We start from the raw sequence: 23,304 nt of genomic DNA, 5'->3' as shown, positions 1-23,304 counted from the left end.
GGGAATAATGGCTTAAAAAAAAAAGTTGGGAATAAATTCCTAAAACTCCCTAATTAAAAATGTTACTAAAATGCAAAACTCAATTAGCACTATATTCTCAAAATACATTGGCTAACTTGACAGTTTAAAACAAAGTTTTTATTTTTGGGTACAAAAACAAAAGTATTTGTAGCACCTAACTATATTTATAGACAGTTGCTTGCATCACACTTAAGAAGAGCGATTGAACTAGTTTCATCTCTAGTGACATGTGACTAGACCAAGACAACAAAGTCATGAACGCAAAAATATTCGAGTTTAGCAACGTTCAAACACCGCTACAATCTTCTTTCCTATGAATAAAATAGAGTAATTACGTAGGAGCTATTCTGCCGCTATGCACAGCCATCGAAATTGCAAAGTTCAAAAATTCGTGTTCGTCAGCGCAAGGCGGGGTTTTTCGTAGCTACAATCAAGAATGAAGTGAAAATGAGGACATTGGTAGTTTTCCGATTGCCGCTGAAGCACGTTGCAAGATTGGCCAATGAAAATTTAGCCTTGTTTGGACCAAGAATGTCACCATTATCCCATTTAATTTATAACCAGAACTACCAAAACGAGAACTTCAGCATTGTTAAGCGACACAGGGTTTCCATATACACTCCTCCCATATTATGCAGCGTCATTCAGCTGTTTGAGGAAATGCCATAAAGACATCTACTTGTGAGAGATATCCATTTTGAGCTTGTTGATTACATCAAATTGTGCCTCAAAAAAACCCAAAATTGTGACTGCTACTGTTTCCCATTGTGCAGCCTTAAGGATAGGTGCTCTAGCTCCCCTCCCCACTTCAACATCTCTACTCACTGATTATTCCAAGGGTTTGTTTGACGAGATTTACAATAGAGATGTGCTTGATTGGAATGCTATTGTTTCAGTATCTCTTGAAAATAACTGCTATAAAACAGCAATTGACTTAAAGAAAATGATCAAGGCCCAAACTGGGTTTGATTCCACTACTCTATTGCTTATGGTTTCAGCTTCGTTTCATGTGAAAAACTTTGATCAAGGACAGGAAATTCATTGTATGAGCATAAAATCTGGGATGCTTGTGGATATCAGTTTAGGCAAATGCTCTTATTGACATGTATGCTAAATGTGGTGATCTAAGCTCTTCTGACTCTATATGAAGAGATGGAATGTAAAGATATAGTTTCATGGAACTCAATTATGAGAGGAAGTCTTTACAATAGTGTTCCAAAGAAAGCATTGTATTACTTCAAAAGGAAGACTTCTTCTGAAGAAACAGCAGATCATGTCAGTCTATCTTGCGCCATTTCAGCATCTACAAGTTTGGGAGAGCTGGCTTTTGGTCAGTCCATTCATGGGCTGGGAATCAAGCTAGGCTACAAGTCACATATTTCAGTTGCCAACTCTCTCATTTCATTATATTCACAATGTGAATACCTCAAGGCTGCTGAAACAGTATTCAGAGAAATAGCACTTAAAGATATTGTTTCCTGGAATGCAATGATGGAAGGATTTGCTTCAAATGGAAAGGTTAATGAAGTGTTTGATCCTCTGGTTCAAAAGCAAAAGGTAGGGTTTTTCCAGCCTGATATAGTGACATTAACTACCATACTTCCACTTTGTGCAGAAATGATGCATCCCAGAGAAGGAAGAACTATCCATAGATTCGCAATTCGAAGACAGATGGTATTTGATCATGTTATGTTACTGAATAGCCAGATAGAAATGTATTCAAAGTGCAACCTTGTGGAGAAAGCAGAGCTCTTGTTCAATTCTACCACTGAGAAAGACTCGGTCTCATGGAATGCAATGATATCTGGCTATTCCCATAACAGGTATTCTGATGAAACTCAAAAATTGTTCAGAGAGATGCTACGTTGGGGTCCAAATTGCAGCTCATCAACTTTTTTTGCTATTTTCATCCGGCAACTCCCTTAATATTTATACTATCCATCTTGGAAAATCAGTTCACTGCTGGCAGTTGAAATCTGGATTTTTGAACCTCGTTCTTTTAATAAATACTCTCATGCACATGCATATCAATTATGGGGACCTTACAGCCAGTTTCTCAATTTTGCATGAGAATTATGCTTTAGCAGATATAGCTTCATGAAACACTAATTGCGGGGTGTGTGCGATGTAACCATTTTAGAGAGGCTCTAGAGACTTTCAAGTTGATGAGACGGGAACCTCCTCTAAACTATGACTCTATAACCCTTGTTAGTGTCTTGTCTGCCTGTGCAAACCTGGAACTATTCAACCTAGGAAAGTCTCTCCACGGCCTTGCACTTAAGTCTCCTTTGGGATCAGAACTCGTTAATTACAATGTATGACAGATGCAGGGACATCAATAGTACCAAAGTAGTGTTTAAATTCTTCTCTACTCCCAACCTGTGCTCATGGGATTGCATGATCTCAGCTTTATCTCATAATAGAGAAAGTAGAGAAGCACTGAAATTATTCCGCGATTGATAGTGGGCCGCAGACCAACAGGCCCATTAGGATTACCTCCAAGCCATATTGGATGAAAGATTTTTACCAGAAGTGAATTGGGCCTTTATGTCCAGTTACTTTGGGCTTTCGTTTTTATTTGTTTTTATTTCCCTAAAGTTATCCACTGATTGGATATATATGTGTTTGTATTGTGAGATAGGCAATGAATGAATTATTTACGTTTCTTTTCTTTATCAGTAGCTTAGTTAGTGTAGTCTTTGATTGGGCTTACCCTTGCTATCTATAGCTCTCTATCAGCGATCTTCAGTTCGAACCAAATGAGATCAGCATCATAGGTGTTCTCTCAACTTGCACTCAAATTGGTGTCCTAAGACATGGAAAACAAGTCCATGCCCATGTGTTCAGGACTGGCATTCAACATAATTCTTTCATATCAGCAGCTCTTATAGATTTGTATAGCAACTGTGGAAGATAGGACACTGCCCTCCATGTATTCAGACATGCCAAGGAGAAGTCAGAATCAGCTTGGAATTCTATGATTTCTGCATATGGATACCATGGAAAGGGTGAGAAAGCAATCAAACTCTTCCATGAAATGTGTGAGTCAGGAGCAATGGTGAGCAAAAGCACTTTTGTTAGCCTTTTATCAGCATGCAGCCATTCAGGACTTGTGAACCAAGGTATTAGGTACTATGAGTGTTGTTGGAGAAATATGGAGTACAACCTGAGACTGAACACCAAGTTTATGTGGTTGGCATGCTAGGAAAATCAGGTAGATTGGATGAGGCTTATGAGTTTGCTAAGGGGTGTGACAGCGCAGGTGTATGGGGAACTCTCCTAAGTGCATGCAACTACCATCTCAAGTTAGGGAAACAAATTGCTCAACGTCTCTTTCAACTTGAACCTCAAAATGTTGGATATTACATATCATTGTCAAATATGTATGTTGCTGCAGGAAGTTGGAAAGATGCTACCGAGTTGAGACAATCTATCCAGGACTTGGGTTTAAGAAAAACCGCAGGTTATAGCCTTGTAGAGATGTTGGTTTGTGATTAAAAAAAAAAGAGTTGTTGTTTTCTATAGAGAAAGCTATTCCACTTCAAGTTCAAGGAGTAAATAGTTTATTTACAGATTGCAACTTTTAAAGAACAAAATTTAGGTAGGTAGTTTTACTTTTATTGCGTAAGTTGTCGAGACGAAAGATCAATTTTAATTAGAGAATAAAATTAAAAAAAAAAAAAAAGCTATGAAACTACATGTAAGTTGCCTTTGATGAAAATCTTTATCCAACATGGTACAGAAATATAATGATACATGACAAAAAATAGTACATACATGTAAATAATTTTTATATCATCAAGCAATCATAAATGATAATTTTGTTGGCTTTGACAATCTTAAAAATAATCTCTAGCATTATTTGTGATGTATTGGTTGAAAGTAAAAATCATACATCTCATCGCATGAACCATTCTTTTTTCTATTAACAACTGTTAAATTTTTCAAATAATTCACATCTGACAGACAAAAAAATCAAGCCGAGCCATGATCACCAGAAAAAGACATCTTGGGTTACTCCAAAGTCCAAACAAAATAATATTGCAGTGAGAACCGCAATAATCCAACATTACGGATAAGCAATTGCCTCATGCACCCCAAATGTTTTAAAACTCTGATTTTACCATCCCTTTATTGCAGAATGGTCATTTCACAAGTGTATTGATATTTCGAAATAGTTATTCGAGAATATGATTATATTTTAGAATAGCTATTTTTAAATAAGTTTTCTGAATTACCTGTAAACATTCAGAATAATTATTCCAAAATAGGTTGGCAAATTTTCTTTTTCTTGATTTTCGATTTGAGGATGTTTCGTATTGAGAAAGATGGGTTTTGTGACGAAGGAAAGACATGATGGTGAAAGGTGTAACTTGAATACATAGCTGCAATAGGTTTCCCTCTCTTCCTCCATGGTTCTATTCACATACATGGATGATGAATTCAATGGGGTTGGGTTCGATAAAGGCAGACAGAACCAATAAAGCCATCATTCACATGGTTGCTTTGAGTTGGTGTCTGAAACTAATTTGGAGAAACTTGTTTTTGTCAAGTAGGTAGTAGTGAGGGTGTTGGGTGGGGCATGGTGGTGGGTGAGGTGCGCTGGGTGCAGGTGAGGAAAGGGGGTGCTGACCATTACACAAAGAAGGATAATTTTGTCTTTTAATTATTATTTTGGGTTGCAGGAAGAAAAAAGTAGTGAAGGACGTAATGACCCTACTACATGTATCCAGCTTACTCATTACTCAATGTATTACCCATCCAAAAAAAAAAAAAAAGCTTACTCGTTCTGTCTCAAATATAAATAAAAAAATCAATTTACGTTAACTAATTAAAAAACATTTTTTATTAGACCTTAATATCATAAATAAAAAATAATAATTAAAATTAACACCTCAGTTAAATGAAAAATATTCTAAAAGTAATAAAATAAAAAAAATAAAATTTTCTTATATTTAAAATCGAAATATCTTTTTTTTTCGGAACAAAAAAATATTTTGAGACCAGAGAAAATACAGTTATATTATATTATTTTTTACATTAATTTATTATTCCTTTTATTCATCTAGCCCAACTGTTGAATCATTAGCAGATAATAATCTCCATTTATTTTGTAAAATTATTTTCCGACATTGAGAGGGAATATAATAAATAACAACCACCCTTCAAATAAAATCACATAATAGCCGCAATTTCATCTAAAAAATGTAATGATATATATCCACGAAGATATCAGCCTCAACGACAACATATTCCAAACAGAAGACATCTATCTAAATTAAGTAACATGGAATGAACGTAAACTTCGTTACATACTCAACTGAAATTGGCGATAAACTCAGTCTGACATTATGAATGTTCCTCTGGACTTAGGACATCGAATGAAAACCATGACCAATATAAACTCATGTAATATTCAGATTCACCCACCCAAGTCGTAGCAAACCTGGTGATGAGTAACTGCACTAAATATAAGGGTAAATATACAAAATGCACCAACCAACATAGGGCTTGCAATTGCATGCAGGCTCCTCTATTCATTGAGAAAGATGCTTTCATCGGCAAAAATGGCAATCTTATATTTCAAGGCATGAACTGAACCAAATCTGAGATCCCATGAAAAGCTCAAACAGATGCAAGGTTGTGTTGGTGAAAGAACTGCAACAATAGAAAGCATAGTTAGTTTCCATTTGCCACGAAAAGTATTCTAAGTGGAATTACAAATGCACAAGGACGGACCAGCCCCAAAGTATGAACTCAGTCATCAAGGTAATAATAAGACCCGGCAGACTTTTGTTCTCTGTCCTTGGTTGAATCAAGTTTGTTGATCCTTGGGCGAAAATTAGTTGGGTCCCTTCTAAATGTGATATCAAGATGCTGCAGAAGTGATGGAATACTTTTCATATGTCATGCATGTATAATAAGCACAGAACACCAAGACATTGAAAGGAAAAAATTAATGGAACCATAGAAAGGTAATGAAACTTACTGATAAGAAAAGGTTCATCCCAGACAACAATGATTGCGGAGTATTTGCAATACAGTCAATTGATGGTTGGCCCTCATAAACAATAACTCTGTCTGCAAGATATGTTGCCATGATGAAATCATGCTCAACGACAAAAGCCGTTTTCTTTGCATGAAGAATAAACCTCTTAATGACTTTGGCAGCAATAATTCGCTGTTCAGAATCTAGATACGCACTTGGCTCATCTATCAGATAGATGTCTGCAGGCTGTTATGGTAGGAGAGCAACAGATCAGAAAACTTAGAAAAGTTATTTGGTTTGACATAAAAAAAAGTTAATGGACACATAGACAGCACACAACAAAACCAAGTGACATAGTTCAAAAAATCTGGCCACAACATCAGCATTAGTAAAACAGCAATGAATCAGGAAACGTTATTGCTATTTAGATTTAAGAGACAGGAAGTAGTTCCAAAAATTTTGACAAAGGATTAGCACTAAACTCATTTTCATTATCTGGAAAGGCATCGCACTTGACATCACCACCTTATAGAAAACTATGCAAGAATGTGAGGAAAGAAAAAGGGTTGAGGTGAATAAATAATGTCAAGCAGTTCTCACGGATGAAGCTTATAATACCTTTCCAAGACAGAGACACAGAGCAACTCTCTGCAACTCTCCACCAGAAAGATTCACAACTTCTTGGTCCATTAACTGTTCAATAAGAAGTGGCTTCATCACATCTGACACAAACTGGGGATGAGTATATGCATCACGTATTTTTTGATGTAGCAAGTGCCTAACAGTTGATTGGAACTTCGGGCTAATCTTCTGAGGCTTGTATGAAACATTAAATTCAGGCATCTCCACCTCAGATCCACCTTCTATGGTGTCAGGTTTCAATAAACCAGCCTGGATAATACCGGAGCAAGGTGAATAAATGTGTTGAAGAATTACTTAGTTCCATTAAGAAACAAGAATGACCAAAAGAATACCAGCATTCGAATAAATGTCGTCTTTCCTGTCCCATTCTCACCCAGCATCACAATAATCTGAGAATCAGTAAATTCTCCTTCAGCTACACGAAGTCTAAAATTGCCTTGAGTTTTGCTCATGGTTGGGTATTTGTATCGAGCATATGTCTGAGCTTCCTCAGCAGTTTCCTGTGGAGTCTCAGCAACCTAGACACAACATGAGACCAGGTTGTGTATGATAAAATTGAAAATTTTGTTTGGATTTTAAAATTCAGTAGAGAAATTTAGAGTAATGAATAATTAAGCACTGATTTATGATGTTTGAAAATACTTTTGTTTTAAGGTGCTGAAAGTATGAGCATCTAATAATATAAAGAATGCAACAGTAACACTACATGAAATTGTTGCTGGATATTCAGTGACCTCCCATATGATAAATATTTTTCAGCTCTTCACTCAATTATATTTTTGGCATGTCAAAACAAACACCACTAAGTTTCAGTGTTGAATATTTTCATTTTCATCACCCAAATTGGGTTTATGATCAGAAAATGAGAGGAAGGGGGATGCATAAATAATATATACCTTGAAGGTGAGTGAGTCATCACGGAACCTAAGATTTTCTGTTGGAACAAAGCCAGCCAAGAAAATGTTAATTCCTTCTCTGACTGAGAAAGGAAGTGTCACCACTCCATATGCACCAGGTTTACCATATAGACAGCAAATAAAGTCCGATAAGTAGTCCAAGACACTAAGATCATGCTCAACAACAATTACATAGCTGGAAAAAGTGAAAAGCAAACAAACTCAATATTTATCCTGAGAAGTAATTCAGCATAGAACAGATGATATAGACAGATTTCAAGCAGATTTACTGAGAGAAAGGGGCTCCAACCTATTAGGCCTAAGCAATGATCGAATAACTTGGGCAGCTTTCAGCCTCTGTTTCACATCAAGATAACTAGAAGGTTCATCAAACATGTATATCTCAGCATTCTGGATCGCAACAACCGCAATGGCAAACCTTTGGAGCTCACCACCCGAAAGATCACCAACATTACGATCTATAACTTGATTAAGCTCAAGATCAGCACAAAGCTCCTCCTTCTTCTCTCTCTCATCTTTCTGGTCTAGCACCTGCCCCACATTCCCTTGCACAGCTTTTGGAATATGGTCAACATACTGAGGCTTGATGATAGCCTATATATCATATACAAATATATTAAAATATAAGCATAGTTGAGCAATATGGCCATCATACAAGGGCTTGATGATACTATATATATCATATACAAATATAATATTATTAAAGTTAGTATAATTAGTAGCATGAAGAAAAACTATCTTCTAATCAGTATACTATATGATCAGAACAAAATTCAAGCAAACTTAAAATTAATGAATGTTCAGAAAAAAAATGTATGCACAACACTGGCTAGCCTATCAAGTAACAATAAAAAGGAATTTTCAGCAATAAAGGTTGAAGAATTCTGTAGTATAGCTACCTAAGGATTACAATGCCTTCAGTTCAAACGCACATCTATATATATTACCAGGCCTTCAAATTTTGTAGTAACATAATAATAGTTTGATGATATGGTTAGTGTTACATTCAGATAAACACAAACACACACATTGTTGCATTCCGAGAAATATATGATACAGTCTCCTTCGCAGTACTTTGGTGAACTACGACTACTATCTAAACATACTAACTAGGGCAATATAATGCTACAGACTACTGAAAGAACAAATATTATTAATCAAAGCAGTTAGTAATTAACTTGGACTTTTCCCAGTACTTTAAACAATATCTATAATGTAAGTTGTAACTGCACATTGTAACTTCTACATATCACTGCCAAATGGACTCACAAGTCACCACCTTTTCAGCTATGCTACGTCAGTGTCAATGTGATATGCTGTATAAGTTAGCCATCTCAAGGAGTAAATAGAACACTGTATCGAATAGTGACCATATCATGGTAGAATCTCAGAAACTGGCCAATCAAGTTTATTGTTCTTCATATATGTTAATTTTTCTTTTATTATCATATTCTGCAGTTTTTTTAGTACACTTTGTATATATATATGTATATTTTTTTCATTAAAGCCTCCATGCTTCTCCCACTGTCTATAACACCATCTTCCATAATTATATGAGCTGCCATCCACCATAGATAACACTACAATAGAATAATAAACTTTTTTGACTCCATTCCCAAACAATGCTAAAAATTTCCGTACTCTCTATTCCCAACTCCCAAATTTATTGTATCCCTTCTCAGTTGAAGCAATTCTAACACACTAGGTTCATGGACTCACATATCACATAATTGGCTATTGGTCCAGTAAAAAGATTAGAAAGAAAACAATAAATCCAAATTGGAAAACCACACTAGGAGCGCGTCATCATTTAGTCAGTTTTACACTGCCAGAATCCAAATAACTAAGACATAACGACATGCATACATATTGAACAAGGATGCAGACATCACCTTCAAATCATCCTCTAGAATCCGAGTAAAATAATTCTGCAGTTCAGATCCTCGAAAATAGGTCAAAATTTCCTGCCAATCAGGGGGATTCTGCAACCAAAAACCCAAAATCAAACAAACGCAACAAAACTCCCCAAACAATTCAGCAGCAAAGAAACACAAATTCCGGCTATTACAGTGAATCGACCCAAGTTCGGCTTCAGTTTCCCGGCCAAAACTTTAAGAGCGGTGGACTTCCCAATCCCATTAGTCCCAACCAACCCAAGCACCTGCCCGGGCCTCGGAACCGGCAACCTGCCACCACAAATCAGTCCATCACAAACCAAACAAAACAACCACAGCCTCAAATTTCTCCAGTGAAACAAATCAAATCAACTCACCTATGCAGCTTAAAAGTATTAGGACCATATCTATGAGTAGTATCCCTGTCCAAGTCCTTCGGCAAGTTGATAATCTGAATAGCTTCAAAAGGACATTTCTACACAAAGCAAACAACAATCTCATCACATAAACAAAACCCCCACCAGCTTACAACACAATAACAGTATCTCCAATAACAATACCTTAACACAAATACCGCATCCAATACACAATTCCTCCGAAATGAAAGCAATCTTGGACGAGGAAGTAACCTCAATACACAACCTCCCTGCAATCCAAGTAAGTCCCCATAAAGCTCCCATCAGAATTAAGACAGAACCAAAAAATTAGGGTTTCGGCGGAAAAAGGGGGAATTAGATCTTACCGGTTCTGACGACGGGGCAACTCTTCTTGCACTCCTGGCGGCACTTTTTGGGCTTGCACCTGTCGTTGCTGACGATGGCAATACGCGTCAACCGATCCGCCATGGCGCCTCAAACACTTGTGAAGTTTGAGATTCGTTTTCCCTTTTGGAAGAAAAAGAGAGTTGCGATCGAAGAGTGCAATGAGTAGGCGTGTCGTGAGAACGTTCAGAAAATCATATAGCATAGCATTAGGGTTACTTGCTTCACCGTGCAACTGAAATAGGGTCGGATGGGTTTTATTTCGGATCGGGCTTTGGACAGATCCTAATATTCCTTTTCTCTATTAAAATAGTTTTATTATATATGGTGAAACTAATAAAAGGTGATTGTAATCCAGACTCAATTTTATTTATCCTAAATCAATAAAAAAAATATTTATATATTAAAATTACATCATAAATAAATTAAAAATTAATTTTAGTGACATTTTAATTTTTTATAGTAAAATTTTAGTTTATTTTAAAAAAATCAAATATTAAACTAACGAAACATACAACAAAAATAAATGCAAGTTTTTTTTGCGAAATGAAAATTAACTGCAAATCATTCTACATTAAATTATTCATTTGATTTCTATAATTTTACATATTTTTTAGTCTCTACAATTTGTATTTTAGCCTCTAATTTAAAAGTGATTTTTTAATCCTTATTATTTATATTTTAATTTTTTTAGTTCTTGTAATTTATATTTTAGTCCTTACTACAATCAATATATATATATAGAGAGAGAGCTACAAATTAGTTATAAATTATTAACTATTTTTTTATTACAAATTATCTGACCATAAATTAGTTACAAATTACTTATTAATATGTAGTTAATTACAATTGATAGTATTACTCATATTTTGATGATAAAGAAAAAAAGAGAATTAAAATATAAAATATAAGAGTAAAAAAATTACTTTTAAATTATAGGAATTAAAAAGAAATTAAAATACATCAAAAAACCACTTTAAAACTATAAGGACTAAAAAAAAAAAAAAGGTAAACTATAGATATTATAAAAACCACTTTAAAATTATAAAGACGTAAAAGTACAAATGATAAAATTATAAGAATAAAGTAATTATACCTTAATTAAATAACTCATTATTAAAATAAAATACCAAACCTGCTTTAGCCCATTTTACAATGTGAAGAAACTAAACTCAAAGGATTTTTTTATTGAGAGTTGTATATTTGAATTCATAATTTTTAAATATTTTGTCAAGTTGTATATTTAATTTTTTTAATTGATTTTAGTAAAAAAAAAAAATAATCATCTAAATTCATCAATTTTTGCCTATTTACACGATGATAACCCTCTTTATTCCCCAAGAGTTAATACTTCAGGAGATTCAAAGTACTCAAGGAGCCTTTATTTGGGGCGATCATTCAGGGCATGGGAAAGTGCAAACAGTTAATTGGGCTACAATGATCTTGCCAAAACAGTTTGGAGGAGTTACAATGTATAAATTATGAATAAAGCATGCTTGGGAGTTTCGATCAGCCTCTAGGAGCCTATAGTATGAACGTCCGACACTGAGCCAAGATAATATAAAATGCTTAATGAAGTCAAATTGCATGATTCTTGTCCATGGAAAACCATAGCCATTTAGCCAAAAGCTTCGGCATGTCTTGCTACTAATTAGGAGGTTTGGTTTATAGGGAATAGAAGGACATTGAATGTATGAGCAAGTGCACGATATTGTTTTAGTACTAAAAAAACTTATAGTTCCATCTCAGAGTTATTTATTCTCGCCTATCAGACTTTGTTGTTGTGATTGTGTATCAGGGGCCGCACTTTTGGCTAAGTAATTATCACAATCCGAATAACAATTGAACAATTAGAAAAAGAGTAAGGATTGAAATTTGATTAAGAATAAAGATAAAAAATTTAATTGGATAAAATTCAGACTTAGAAAACTTTCAGAGAGGAGGCGTGTGGTGAGAACGTTCAGAAAACCATATAGCATAGCATTAGGGTTACTTCTCCACCATGCAACCGAAATCGGGTCTCTGGATCGGTTTTATTTTCGAATCCGATTTTGAACAGATTCTTTTTTTTTTTCTTCTAATGTAAATCAAAATGTTAGTGAAAATAAAAAGAAAAAAATGAATCTCTTGAATTGGAGTTAGAGCCTTGAAATTGGGCAAAAGCTGATCAAAGGTGATTGTAATCTCGACTCAATTTTATTTATCCTAAATCAATAAAAAAATATTTATATATTAAAATTACATCATAAATGAGTTAAAAATTAATTTTAGTGATATTTTAATTTTTTATAGTAAACATTTAGTTTATTTTTAAAAAATCAAATATTAAACTAATGAAACATACGACAAAAATAAATGCAAGTTTTTTTTCTTGCTGAATGAAAATTAACTGCAAATCAAACTACACTTAAAAAAAAATATTAAATAAAGATTAGATTATTCATTAATTTCACATATTTTTTAGTCTCTAGAATATGATTTTTTAGTCCCTATCATTTACATTTTAATTCTCTTTTAGTTCTTAGTTTAAAAATGATCTTTTTAATACTTATAATTTGTATTTTAATTTTTTTTCCTATAGTTGAAAATGATTTTTTTTAATTCTTGTAATTTGTATTTTAGTCCTTACTACAATAAAAAAAATATATATATATATATATATATATATATATATATATAATTAACTACAAATTAATTATAAATTATTAACTATTTTTTTTAGTACTAAATTGCTTGTCTTTATGACATTTAGCCAAATTGCAATGAAGTCAAATTGCAATGATTCTTGTCCATGGAAAACCATAGCCATTTAGCCAAAAGCTTGCTACTAATTAGGAGGTTTGGGCTATAGGGAATAGGAGGACATTGAATGTATGAGCAAGTGCACGGTATTGCAGGTATTGTTTTAGTACTAAAAAACTTATAGTTCCATCTCAGAGATATTTTTACTCACCTATCAGACTTTGTTGTTGTGATTGTCTACTAGGGACCGCGCTTTTGGCCAAGTAATTATCACAATTCGAATAAAAATTGAACAATTGAAAAAAGATTAAGGATTGAAATTTGATTAAGAATAAAGATAGAAATTTTAGTTGGATAAAATTCAGACTTAGAAAACTTTTAGGATTGGGGGTTCAAGAACAAGGTATATGAATCTAACTAATTAATGACAAGAAAAAGGTCGTGTCAAGTATCAAACCCTTTTGAAGTATCCCATTTCAAATAGCATTTTGTTAAGCAGTGGGTAGAAAAAAATTTTACATAGACAACAGGAAAGCATGGCTTTGACTTGTCACTTAGCCCAACATCCAAGTTTTTTTATGTTGAATATGAACCAATAGTGTACTGTCTCCAACAAAAAAATATTTTCACCAGAACACTATAGTCTATACATCCAAGTCTCCAAATACACGTAAAGTCTTTATATGAACGACTATAAAACATATTACGTGTATTATATTACGTGTATTTGGAGACTTGTATAGACTATAAAGACAATGAATGTGATGACTCCGTTCTGTCTAAGAAAGCCAACAAAGGTTAAAACTAAAAATGGTATACAAAGCAAAAAAACAGAAAAGGCATGAACAAGTCAATGCTTTTCTAAAGCAACTGCAAGCTCGCACATAATATCCAGAGCATCATCTATTTGACGTTCACTTTCTAGAATAAGCACTTTCTAGAATAATAGAATATGAACGGGATGATACATCTTTGACTATAAAAAAAAATACTAGAGTTCCACCAAAATATAGATGGACATCAAACAAAGTAGAGTTTATTATAAAAGCAATGTGCAGCAGCATCCAGAATCGCGGTTTGTATGTACAGAAAATTAATATAATATCATCACTTCCACTTCTTGAACATACCCTTGCCAAACTTCCCATGCTTAAATTTCCCATGCTTGCCGAACTTTCCATGCTTGAACTTGCCATGATGTTTGAATTTCCCATGGGGCATGTGTCCATATCCTCCATATGCACCATATCCATGATGGCCATGGGAAACATGGTGAGCCCCATACGCAGCTGCTGCCGCAGCAGCACCACCAGCAAGCAATGCCCCCATACCGCCGTGCCCAGGCGCATGAGATCCTAATGACAAATCACTTAAGTTAGATCCTTTCAACCATGTTACTATAAATATAGTCAGCAGAAAAAACTTTCCAATAGGCAATGCACAAGTAAACTGAGTTTGAATAAAATACAATCATATAAACACATAGCAAGTTTCAAACATAATAGATGACAGCCAAAATAAATACAAAATTAAACTACGATAACAATTGAGGAGAAAAATGAGGGGATAATGCATTCACAAATCTAATTACCATTTACCATTTACCAAAGGTTCAAGTTAGAAATCTCACTAATTATGATTTTTTTTCAGCTAAAGGCTAAACAATCCGCATGTGATGTGGAATTTGCAACGTAAATCACACGTATTATATACTGGTTTAGAAGACACCAACACCAGTATCTCAAATCTCAAAAAGTTCCAGTTAAACCATTAGCCCAAAGTAGTTTCAAGAGTTATACAACGGAATTGTAATAATTAGTGTTGCTGATTAAAGATTTAATAATGAAGAATAAAATTCGAGAAATCATACCATGTGGAGCAGATGATCCAGGATAACCATGTGGAGGGTAACCAGCAGGGGGGTAACCACCAGCAGCAGGAGGATAGCCAGCAGGGGGATAACCAGCCGGAGGATAGCCACCTTGTGGAGGGTAGCCATGAGCAGGTGGGTACCCTTGGTAAGGAGGGTATGCCCCAGGAGGTGGAGGGTATGCCCCTGGAGGGTAACCATGAGCAGCTTGAGCTACTCCATGAGCCAGATGTGAGAAAACTCCTTTCTCTTCTTCATTGTGTTTGTCCTTGCCACCTCCCATCTTTCAAGGGAAAAACTGATGATTCAGGATCAGAAACCTGCTAATTCAAAAAATTAACACATTGATTACACAACCACGAGGAAAAAATCACGCATAGCTTTACAAATAACAATATAATGGGCATTCTCCAATCCAAGCCATAAATATTAAACAATCCCCGAGCTGATCTTGCATGCAAAAGCAGAACTTTTGTTTTCATTATTGACTAAACAATTGCGAACACATAGGTGATGTATTTCAGGAGAAACCATATCATCTAACCTAAGCATCTCGAAATTATTAAATTGAATTATAAACTATAATAAAGCAACATTGGTTGGTCTATGAATCAACAGAAATGTAACACATAAATACAACATATTGGTTTGGTACATACATTTAAGAAGAAGAAAAAAATCAATGGTTTTCTTCAAAAATAAAAAAGGAAGAAATTCATATGCAGATCAAGAAGGTAGAAAACATATTCCACTGAACGATTGGACAGTTACGGGTAATTGGAAAAGGATAAAGAGAAAGAAGAAACTCACGGATTTAGATGATTTTGCAGAAAAGCGAGGAAGAAACTGAAAATTTGGAATTGGAATAGGGATTTATTGTGAACAGAGGAGAGAGGTGTGCGTTTTATTTATTGATGAATGAACGAGCGCCAAAGAAACGAGTTAGCGTTACACGGCAGCGACGCGTCTAGGCATGCATTTGAACCCCTCATAGAGCGACACGTGGAAATTCCCACTTTCGATAATAATGATTATGATGATTATTATAGGATCAGGATATATTCTATAAAATATATAAAAAAAAAGGATCAGGATACTGAAAAAAAAAACACGCACAGACACGTTACCTTACTTAAGGAAATAAATTTATTGATTAGGGGATGGGACCTAGAAAGCCACCTGCTACTTGCTTCACCTTTTCCTTAAAACTTTTTTTTGTTTGCACGGGGAATTTATGTATGGAATTAATGGCAAAATAAAATTATAAACATTTTAAAAATAAAAATAATAAATTATGAATATTTTAAAAAGTCATGTAATTGTTTTATTAATAATAAAAAACATATCCATACATTAAAATGTTTAAACTTTTACTTTGAAAATCTTAAAGAATAAATTAATTAACAGAATATTAGTTGAGTGATGATTTGTAAATACTCATTTAATTTTGATTGATTTGAATGATTAAATATTTAAGAAAAAATATATTTATGAGCGGAAAAATGTTAATATAATTAAAGCAATATTTGATTAAACATATACTATAGTTTAAATTTAAGAGAAATATTTAATCAAATATAATTGAAGATAAATATTTAATCAAATTTAAGAGAAATAATTAAATCAATATTTAATTAATATATATTTATGAAAAAATCTATTTAATTAAACATATACTATAGTTTAAATTTAAGAGAAATATATTTGAAACTAACTTTTTGAAAGAAAAAATTTATTTTAATTAAATAATTTTTTCATTAATACGTATAAATTATGTGATAGTTTTGTAAATATATAAGAAATAAAAAAAAACATGAGCTGGATTGAATTGGATCGGTTAATAAAACCAAATCCAATCCAATGCAATAAAATATTTCATTTTTTTTATCTGTTTGATTTTCAATTCTTTGGATTTTTTTTGTTTCTCATTAGATTGTATATTTTTTTTTTACTTCAAGATTGTATAGGTTATGAGTGTCCCTAATTCTCTTAAAAAAAACGAATGCCCCTAATTCTGCCTACTAATGCATGCTATAATCTCAGATTAGTATGGCTAATGATACATCATTTTGTTGAGTGGATATGAAATAAATACTTAAATTTTGTTAAGAAAGGGAATAAATTTCTTTGAAGAAAAAAGTTAATGTAACGTTTTGTACGAGTGAATAAATTCATTGAGAATCTTACTTTTAAGAGTGAAAAAATTTATAATATTTATGCTATCACTTTCTTTTTTCTATATCGATTTTGCTTGATTTAGGGAATCCATTTATATATATAACAAGGGAAAGAGAAACTAGACCGCTATAATGCGATTTTTATTTTTATTAAGAGGGTATCTGATTCTTATATATAATAATATGAGAGGCTCAGAAATACTCCCTTGATTTTATGTGGTTTTATTGTTCACAATTTTAAGAAGTGGTGGATGCTTGCCTACTATCCGACTTGGGTTTACAAGGTCTAATAGGAGAAAGTCACCTGATATCATTGAAAAGAGGTTGGATGTGTTTTGGCAAATAGTCCTTGTTGAAGACCTGGAAAGAGTCATGTGTATCAAATCTGACTAGACAAAAAGCAAAGGAGAAAAAAAAACAAATTGTACTGATTTGAACAAGTATGGCTTGATAAGGAATGTAAAGAAGTGATCTATAACTCATGGCTTATGGTGGAAATGTACCTAAGAACATGGCTCGTGTTGGGGCAAATTTGGAGGCATGGGGTGAAGAATTATTTTGGCAGATTCTCAGATGAATAAAGGAGACATGAAGAAGAAAAAAAATGATATCCTTCAAAGATAGCAAATGGGTGCGTAGGAAGCTAGCCAACGAAAGCTAATTGAACTACTTAACCAGGAAGAAATTATATGAACTTATATGTTTGCATACGTGTTCGAAACACACTTATTTACTTAATTTCCACGTCAAGTTCTTCAAAAGATGCAAAAGCTTATAGTGCATTTGTGTCTGCATTCTCCTAAATGCAACGCGAAAATAACTCTTCCTCTGCTTTGTAATTTTTGCATTAGAAAGTGTATTTTTTCATTCAACATGATTCTAACGCATTCCCAAGCATGTACTAAATGTGTGTTTAAAGACACATAGAATCACGTTGAAAAATCATGGTTGCCTTAAAGCTACTCTTCATTGTTGTGAAAAATCATGATGAAACATCGTGATTTGGGTCCTTATCACCCATCCAAACACATTGTAACTTCTTCCATAGTAAAGCTTCTCACCAAAAAAAAAAAAGAAACAAAATACAAAGATTAAATATGAGGTGGGAAGAGTATTTGAAGAGAAAGAAGGCAAACCAGGAGTTTTATCAAATTATTTCTCCATTTTAGTTACCTCTTACCCACATCATTATCATTATCATATGCATCCTAAAACAAGCTTCAGGTTTTAATTGTACTCAACTTTGTTTTACATTTTTTGAAATTTTTGTCAAGATAAGATAATTCTAGCTCTAGATATTCTCAATAATGCTTATAAAAAAAAATACTATCAATAATGCTTATAAAAAAAATACTATCAATAATGGAGCGCAACCGCCAACAATAAAATATTTACTACCTTCTTAATAAAAAAAAGTGGTGCATTCGTTCCAGATAGACTTACCACAAATGCATTGGTGACTTTCGAGTGTTTTCACTACATGAGAAAAACAAGAGCTAAGGTCTTTTGACTAATTATAATGTAACGCCAAACAAGTGATAAGAGAAAACTTTGAGAACGTAATTAAAAAATTGAATAGAGGGACTAACTCTGCAAATTATATATATATATATAAAAATATTATAATTCATACTAATATAAGATTGTCAAAAATATCTAACTCAACATGATGTATAAGTTATTGTAAATCCCTGATATTGTCTTCAATTTCAACGGATAAAAAAAATACCAATATAAGAATAAATTAGATTTCATTAATTTGAAAAGTACAAATACTTAATTTAAGCAATTAAAATTTAAAACTATACGTGCCAAAGTCACCTATGTTCATACAATAGGTAGTACATCGCAATTAAGCCTTTGAGTGGGAAGCAAGTAATACGACTATTGACAAAATCATTTTGGTGCATACCAATCTAAAAATGTCACACCAATGATCACTTTTGTAACATAAAGAACCAACAATTGCAGTAACGAGAAAAGAAATTGTTACTACTGAAATTCAACTGAGACTAAGGAAATATTCTTCTACCAAGAGAAACTGCAAAATATTTAATGTTAGATACTAATAGGTAAATGATGAGACATAGGATCATCCACTCTAGAAGAGCTCAAAGTGGGGATCAGCAAAACCTCAAAGTAGCTTCAAGCTCCTTTTCATCAGCACAATTGTATCCCAGCAAATAAGCTCGTGCTGTTAAAATGGATAAGATGAGTCAGAATAATGAGATGCAGGTGCAAGCTGATTCCCCTCAAAAGAAAAGGGATCCAAAGCCAAAGAGACAAGTTTACCAAAACGGCCAGATCCCATAAATGGCTCTGCCTCATCAGCCACACCACCTTGCTGCTGCTCCTGAAATTTCAAAAGAATAAGAAACCATGAGGAAGATAAATTATATAGAAACTGACATTAACTTAATTTTGATAAATAAGTTTAACTATAACTTTAAGTTTACAGTAAACAATATACAAAATTATGTCAGAGGACTTTCAGACTTACAGTATCAGGCTCCATTTCTTCCGAAGGTGACAATAATCTATCTAAACAGTGCCCTGATATTGTACAGACCAAAAGCCCGTTTGTGGGATCCATAACTAATTCTCTGCATGTATCGTCACAAACTACAAAATAAATGCAAATTATAAGCTCTACCCCAGACCAAAAGATTTAAAATTTAATGTTAAAAAATTCTTTAAGTAATTAAAGCACAAAGGAGCATGTCATAGTTAATGTTTCTCACCATGAACTTGTCCAGTCTTCTCACAAATAAATACATCTCCAATATGGTAGTAAGAGCACGTTTCCCCAGAACAAGCATGATCAGTCACCACTGTATCACTTAGACCCCTGCTGCTTTTCCATGATGACACTTGATCAGCTAATGTTTTGTCAAGGATTATCCTATCGTCCTTCAACTTCACATGCAAAATATACGGGGAGAAATAAGAAATGGTTAAGAGGCATCTACTTTATAGAGGTATAAAAAAAGCAAATAGATGAAAACTTAAAAGAGGTCATAATATTGAAGATACAAATTTACTTTGTGACACAACATTAGCAAAACATTACAAATATCAATTAGGATAGATACACTAAGAGCACAAGCAAATACGCTTACTATATAAAATTAACATCTATCCCTTTCTCTTCCCCACTTCATGTGAAAGAAGGGACGGCTGGGAAGCATGGAAAGTTGTATAAGGACAATCAATGTTATATGTTAATCTACCTTTGTTTTTGAGATAGCTGAAAGGTCTAAATATATCAGTATATATTTCCACACTATGATAGTTTCCATTATTACCTGTGAAGGATGAGGTGCTTGACTTCGCTTAGCTGCTTGCATTTGAATGTAGTACTCCTTAAACTCATTTTGGCAGCTTCTAACAAGTTCAACCATGTCCTCTCCATCACGCTGCATAATGACAGCACAAAAGGTGAGATCCACAAATAAATTCACAAAGCAAGGTTGACTAATTCCATTTCAGTTTCCAAGAAAATGAAGTTTGAAATGGGTTCAACCACTTGAGTTTAGTATGTGTTTCAGACTTTCAGTTAATGCCATCAGCATGCTCACCCAAAGATCACCAATTGATGAATGCACAAAAGAGAAAAATGAAACATTACTACAACAAACAGAAATGTAAAATGTGCACACACCTGAATGTATAACTTTTTCCATGGGCATTCCCTTAACTTCCTTGTAGGGGGAAGAATGCCCCATCGCATACAGTACCTGAACAAATTTTACCATGACAATAGGCATAAATAAGATTCATGTATTTTAATACATATCTTTAAACAAGGAAACGTAAATAACAAGAACTATTGAAATAGAGGAGAACCAACTCCTCAAAGCCAAGCTGATAAAATAGGGGGGAGCCTCCACTTCAAATGGGGGAGTTCCGTCTCTCATACCCAGCAGATATGGGACCGGCACTCCTGAGTCAAGTAGAACATCAACACTGGCTAATTGACTGAGATCAACTCCCAAATCAAAACAATATATAATTCAAAAACCAGTCCATATAACCTATCCTATCTGAAGCTAAATCTCAAACAAATATCATGTCAACAACACTTGAAAAGTTTCAACTTTGAGTAGCAAAAAGTAATACAACAATATGTACTTACAAGCGACGCCATAATGCCTCATCCGATGCAGCATAATTCAAAAACCTACAAACTAAGGAACAAGAAACAAGGTCCTGCACCCATCACAAAACCAAAGTCAGCTAAGCTAATTCATTTACCAAGGCAGACAAGAAAATAAAATCCATATACATAGAGAGCCACAATTAAAGGGATTTCTCAGTTAAAAACTATTAAAAAAACACATTTCCACACGCGCACAAAAAAAAAGTGCCAAGAGGTAACCTCGGAGGACAAAAATTTAAGGATATGATTGAAAAGCTCAGGTGGGATTTGACTGAAATAACCAGTCTCAATCCTTCTCAGCACCACCCCATTACTGACAACAATGTTCTTGGGCGCAGATGATGAATCAGAACTTTGTTTTTGCTTAGTAATCTCATCCTCCTCCACGCGCTTTCTCTTTGCTTTCGGTTCCTCCACATTTTCCTCTTCCTGCAACAACAGCCGCTCAAATTAAACCCACCACGCCACCATTTCCAATAAAACCAATTAAAAAACAAACCTTTTCTTTCAAAGCCCCAAATCAAAACCCTAATCTACCATTTAACACGCGAAAACAAAAAATTAAAATCATGAACAATCGGAATACCTTGTCAGAGACCTCCGAGAGGACTTCTGATTCCAGAAATTGAGCTAGATTCTCGTCTTCGTCATCGGAAAGAGTCATGTTGTCAATGAAACCCTAGGAAGGTGCAGAAAGGGGATTCGCAAGAGATCGAAGGAAAATCGGAATTGCAGATTGGCCGGCCGGAATTTGAAGGACGGCTGTGGATCAGAAGGGAGCGGCAAAAGAGGATAGGTGATTTGATGAGATAGATGCAAAGCAGAATGGACGGTTGGATTTTCTCGGATCTTTTCCTAGCTAAATCTAGATATCTTCGGAATTGAAAAAGTTGTCGGTCTTTTTTTTTTTGGTAAAAAAGGTTATAGTATAATTTTGTATTTATGATTTATGTTAAAAAATACTATCTTAGTAGATATTATAGTTGTTGCATAAGTTCTTTTACATTCAGATAGAAGAATGTATTTAATAGAAGAATTTGGGATCAATTTTCATTTTGTGTAAGTTTCTTTTGTATCAGTCACACAATATGATTCAAAGAATTAAGAGACTCATAATTTTTAATTTAAATAAAAAATATATATATCATTTTTTTATTCCTTTAAATTTAAAGTAATTTTTTCAATGCCGGTAAGATGTTCTTTTTTAAATTATGAGTCAAATAACAAATAAAATATTCATAATTTTTGACATCTTTATCATCAAAATTTAATTTTATATTTTATATTTAAAGTATGATTTTATGACGGTTTGAAACCGTTAGAATTACCTTAATATAAGCAAGTTAGAACTATTGGTGGATTTTTGTTTTTTTTCTGACTTAATTATAATAGTTTTTAACCGTCAGAAATATACTTTAAAATATAAAATAATAAACAAATTTTAACCATAAAAAATTGTCACAAATTGTGACTTTTTATTTCATGTTTTACTTGTGCTGTTGAAAGGAATTAAAAAGAATATGAAGGAGTAAAAAAATAATTTTAAATTTAAAGGATTAAAAAATATTGCTCAAATTTAAAGGATTAAAAACATAATTAAGAAAATAGTATATAATAAATTATTTTATAGATTCTCATAATTTCATTAAAACTTTAAATAAATTATCATACTTAAAAGTTTTTTAAAAATATACATTTATAAATTAAAATAAATTAGTAATTAATGACCTTTGAAATTGTAGAGGCAAACATTATTAAAAACAACTAGTTTATATTTGTTTGCAACCGCAAACAATATGATTCATGTCAAAGTGGATTAGAATGTAGCACATAATTTATTTTTATTTTTTGTTGAATAGAACGTAGCACATAATTTAAAATAATATTTTGTTTTAAGTTTCTCTTCCATCTCATCTCTACCTCAATTTTCTTCCTATCTCTCTCATTATTTCTCATCATATTTATTATTTTCTTTTCTTCTTTTATTTTTTCTTCCATCTCTTTTTCCACTCATTCACTTCAAAAATTTAACATACTCCTAACGCAAATGGCTTCTATTTTCACATCCAATGCAGTAAATGACATTGTAAATGGCATTCACATTGAATGGAAATCCTGCTCTCACAAAGCA

At 33.3% G+C, this 23,304-nt stretch overlaps 3 protein-coding genes and 2 pseudogenes across 3 annotated transcripts; 2 read left to right on the top strand and 3 right to left on the bottom strand.

Moving 5' to 3' along the window:
• Window positions 1-200: 200 nt before the first annotated feature.
• LOC114375716 lies at window positions 201-2,755 on the top strand (annotated as a pseudogene).
• LOC114376850 lies at window positions 2,569-3,534 on the top strand (annotated as a pseudogene).
• A 1,655-nt stretch (window positions 3,535-5,189) lies between these two features.
• LOC114375577 (ABC transporter E family member 2) lies at window positions 5,190-10,457 on the bottom strand. Its single transcript, XM_028333402.1, has 12 exons — window positions 10,207-10,457; window positions 10,025-10,110; window positions 9,842-9,939; window positions 9,638-9,755; window positions 9,462-9,551; window positions 7,859-8,163; window positions 7,549-7,744; window positions 6,985-7,170; window positions 6,629-6,901; window positions 6,011-6,256; window positions 5,761-5,898; window positions 5,190-5,679 (listed from the first exon to the last, which is right to left on the bottom strand). The coding sequence occupies exons 1-11, from the start codon at window positions 10,307-10,309 to the stop codon at window positions 5,779-5,781; spliced, it is 1,821 nt and encodes a 606-aa protein (XP_028189203.1). The 5' UTR covers window positions 10,310-10,457; the 3' UTR covers window positions 5,190-5,679; window positions 5,761-5,778.
• A 3,286-nt stretch (window positions 10,458-13,743) lies between these two features.
• LOC114376608 (glycine-rich protein A3-like) lies at window positions 13,744-15,798 on the bottom strand. Its single transcript, XM_028334794.1, has 3 exons — window positions 15,648-15,798; window positions 14,838-15,157; window positions 13,744-14,322 (listed from the first exon to the last, which is right to left on the bottom strand). Exons 2-3 carry the CDS (start codon window positions 15,118-15,120, stop codon window positions 14,075-14,077), a joined length of 531 nt encoding a protein of 176 aa, XP_028190595.1. The 5' UTR covers window positions 15,121-15,157; window positions 15,648-15,798; the 3' UTR covers window positions 13,744-14,074.
• A 2,950-nt stretch (window positions 15,799-18,748) lies between these two features.
• Window positions 18,749-22,078, bottom strand: LOC114376059 (F-box protein SKIP31-like). The gene is made up of 9 exons (XM_028333973.1): window positions 21,760-22,078; window positions 21,393-21,602; window positions 21,150-21,223; window positions 20,676-20,751; window positions 20,320-20,430; window positions 19,756-19,930; window positions 19,515-19,636; window positions 19,307-19,367; window positions 18,749-19,208 (listed from the first exon to the last, which is right to left on the bottom strand). The coding sequence occupies exons 1-9, from the start codon at window positions 21,835-21,837 to the stop codon at window positions 19,138-19,140; spliced, it is 978 nt and encodes a 325-aa protein (XP_028189774.1). The 5' UTR covers window positions 21,838-22,078; the 3' UTR covers window positions 18,749-19,137.
• Between the last annotated feature and the right edge of the window lie 1,226 nt (window positions 22,079-23,304).

This window comes from Glycine soja, chromosome 11, assembly GCF_004193775.1.
Source record: "Glycine soja cultivar W05 chromosome 11, ASM419377v2, whole genome shotgun sequence".
Lineage (NCBI taxonomy): Eukaryota > Viridiplantae > Streptophyta > Magnoliopsida > Fabales > Fabaceae > Glycine > Glycine soja.
This window is presented reverse-complemented; position numbering and strand designations above follow the sequence as displayed.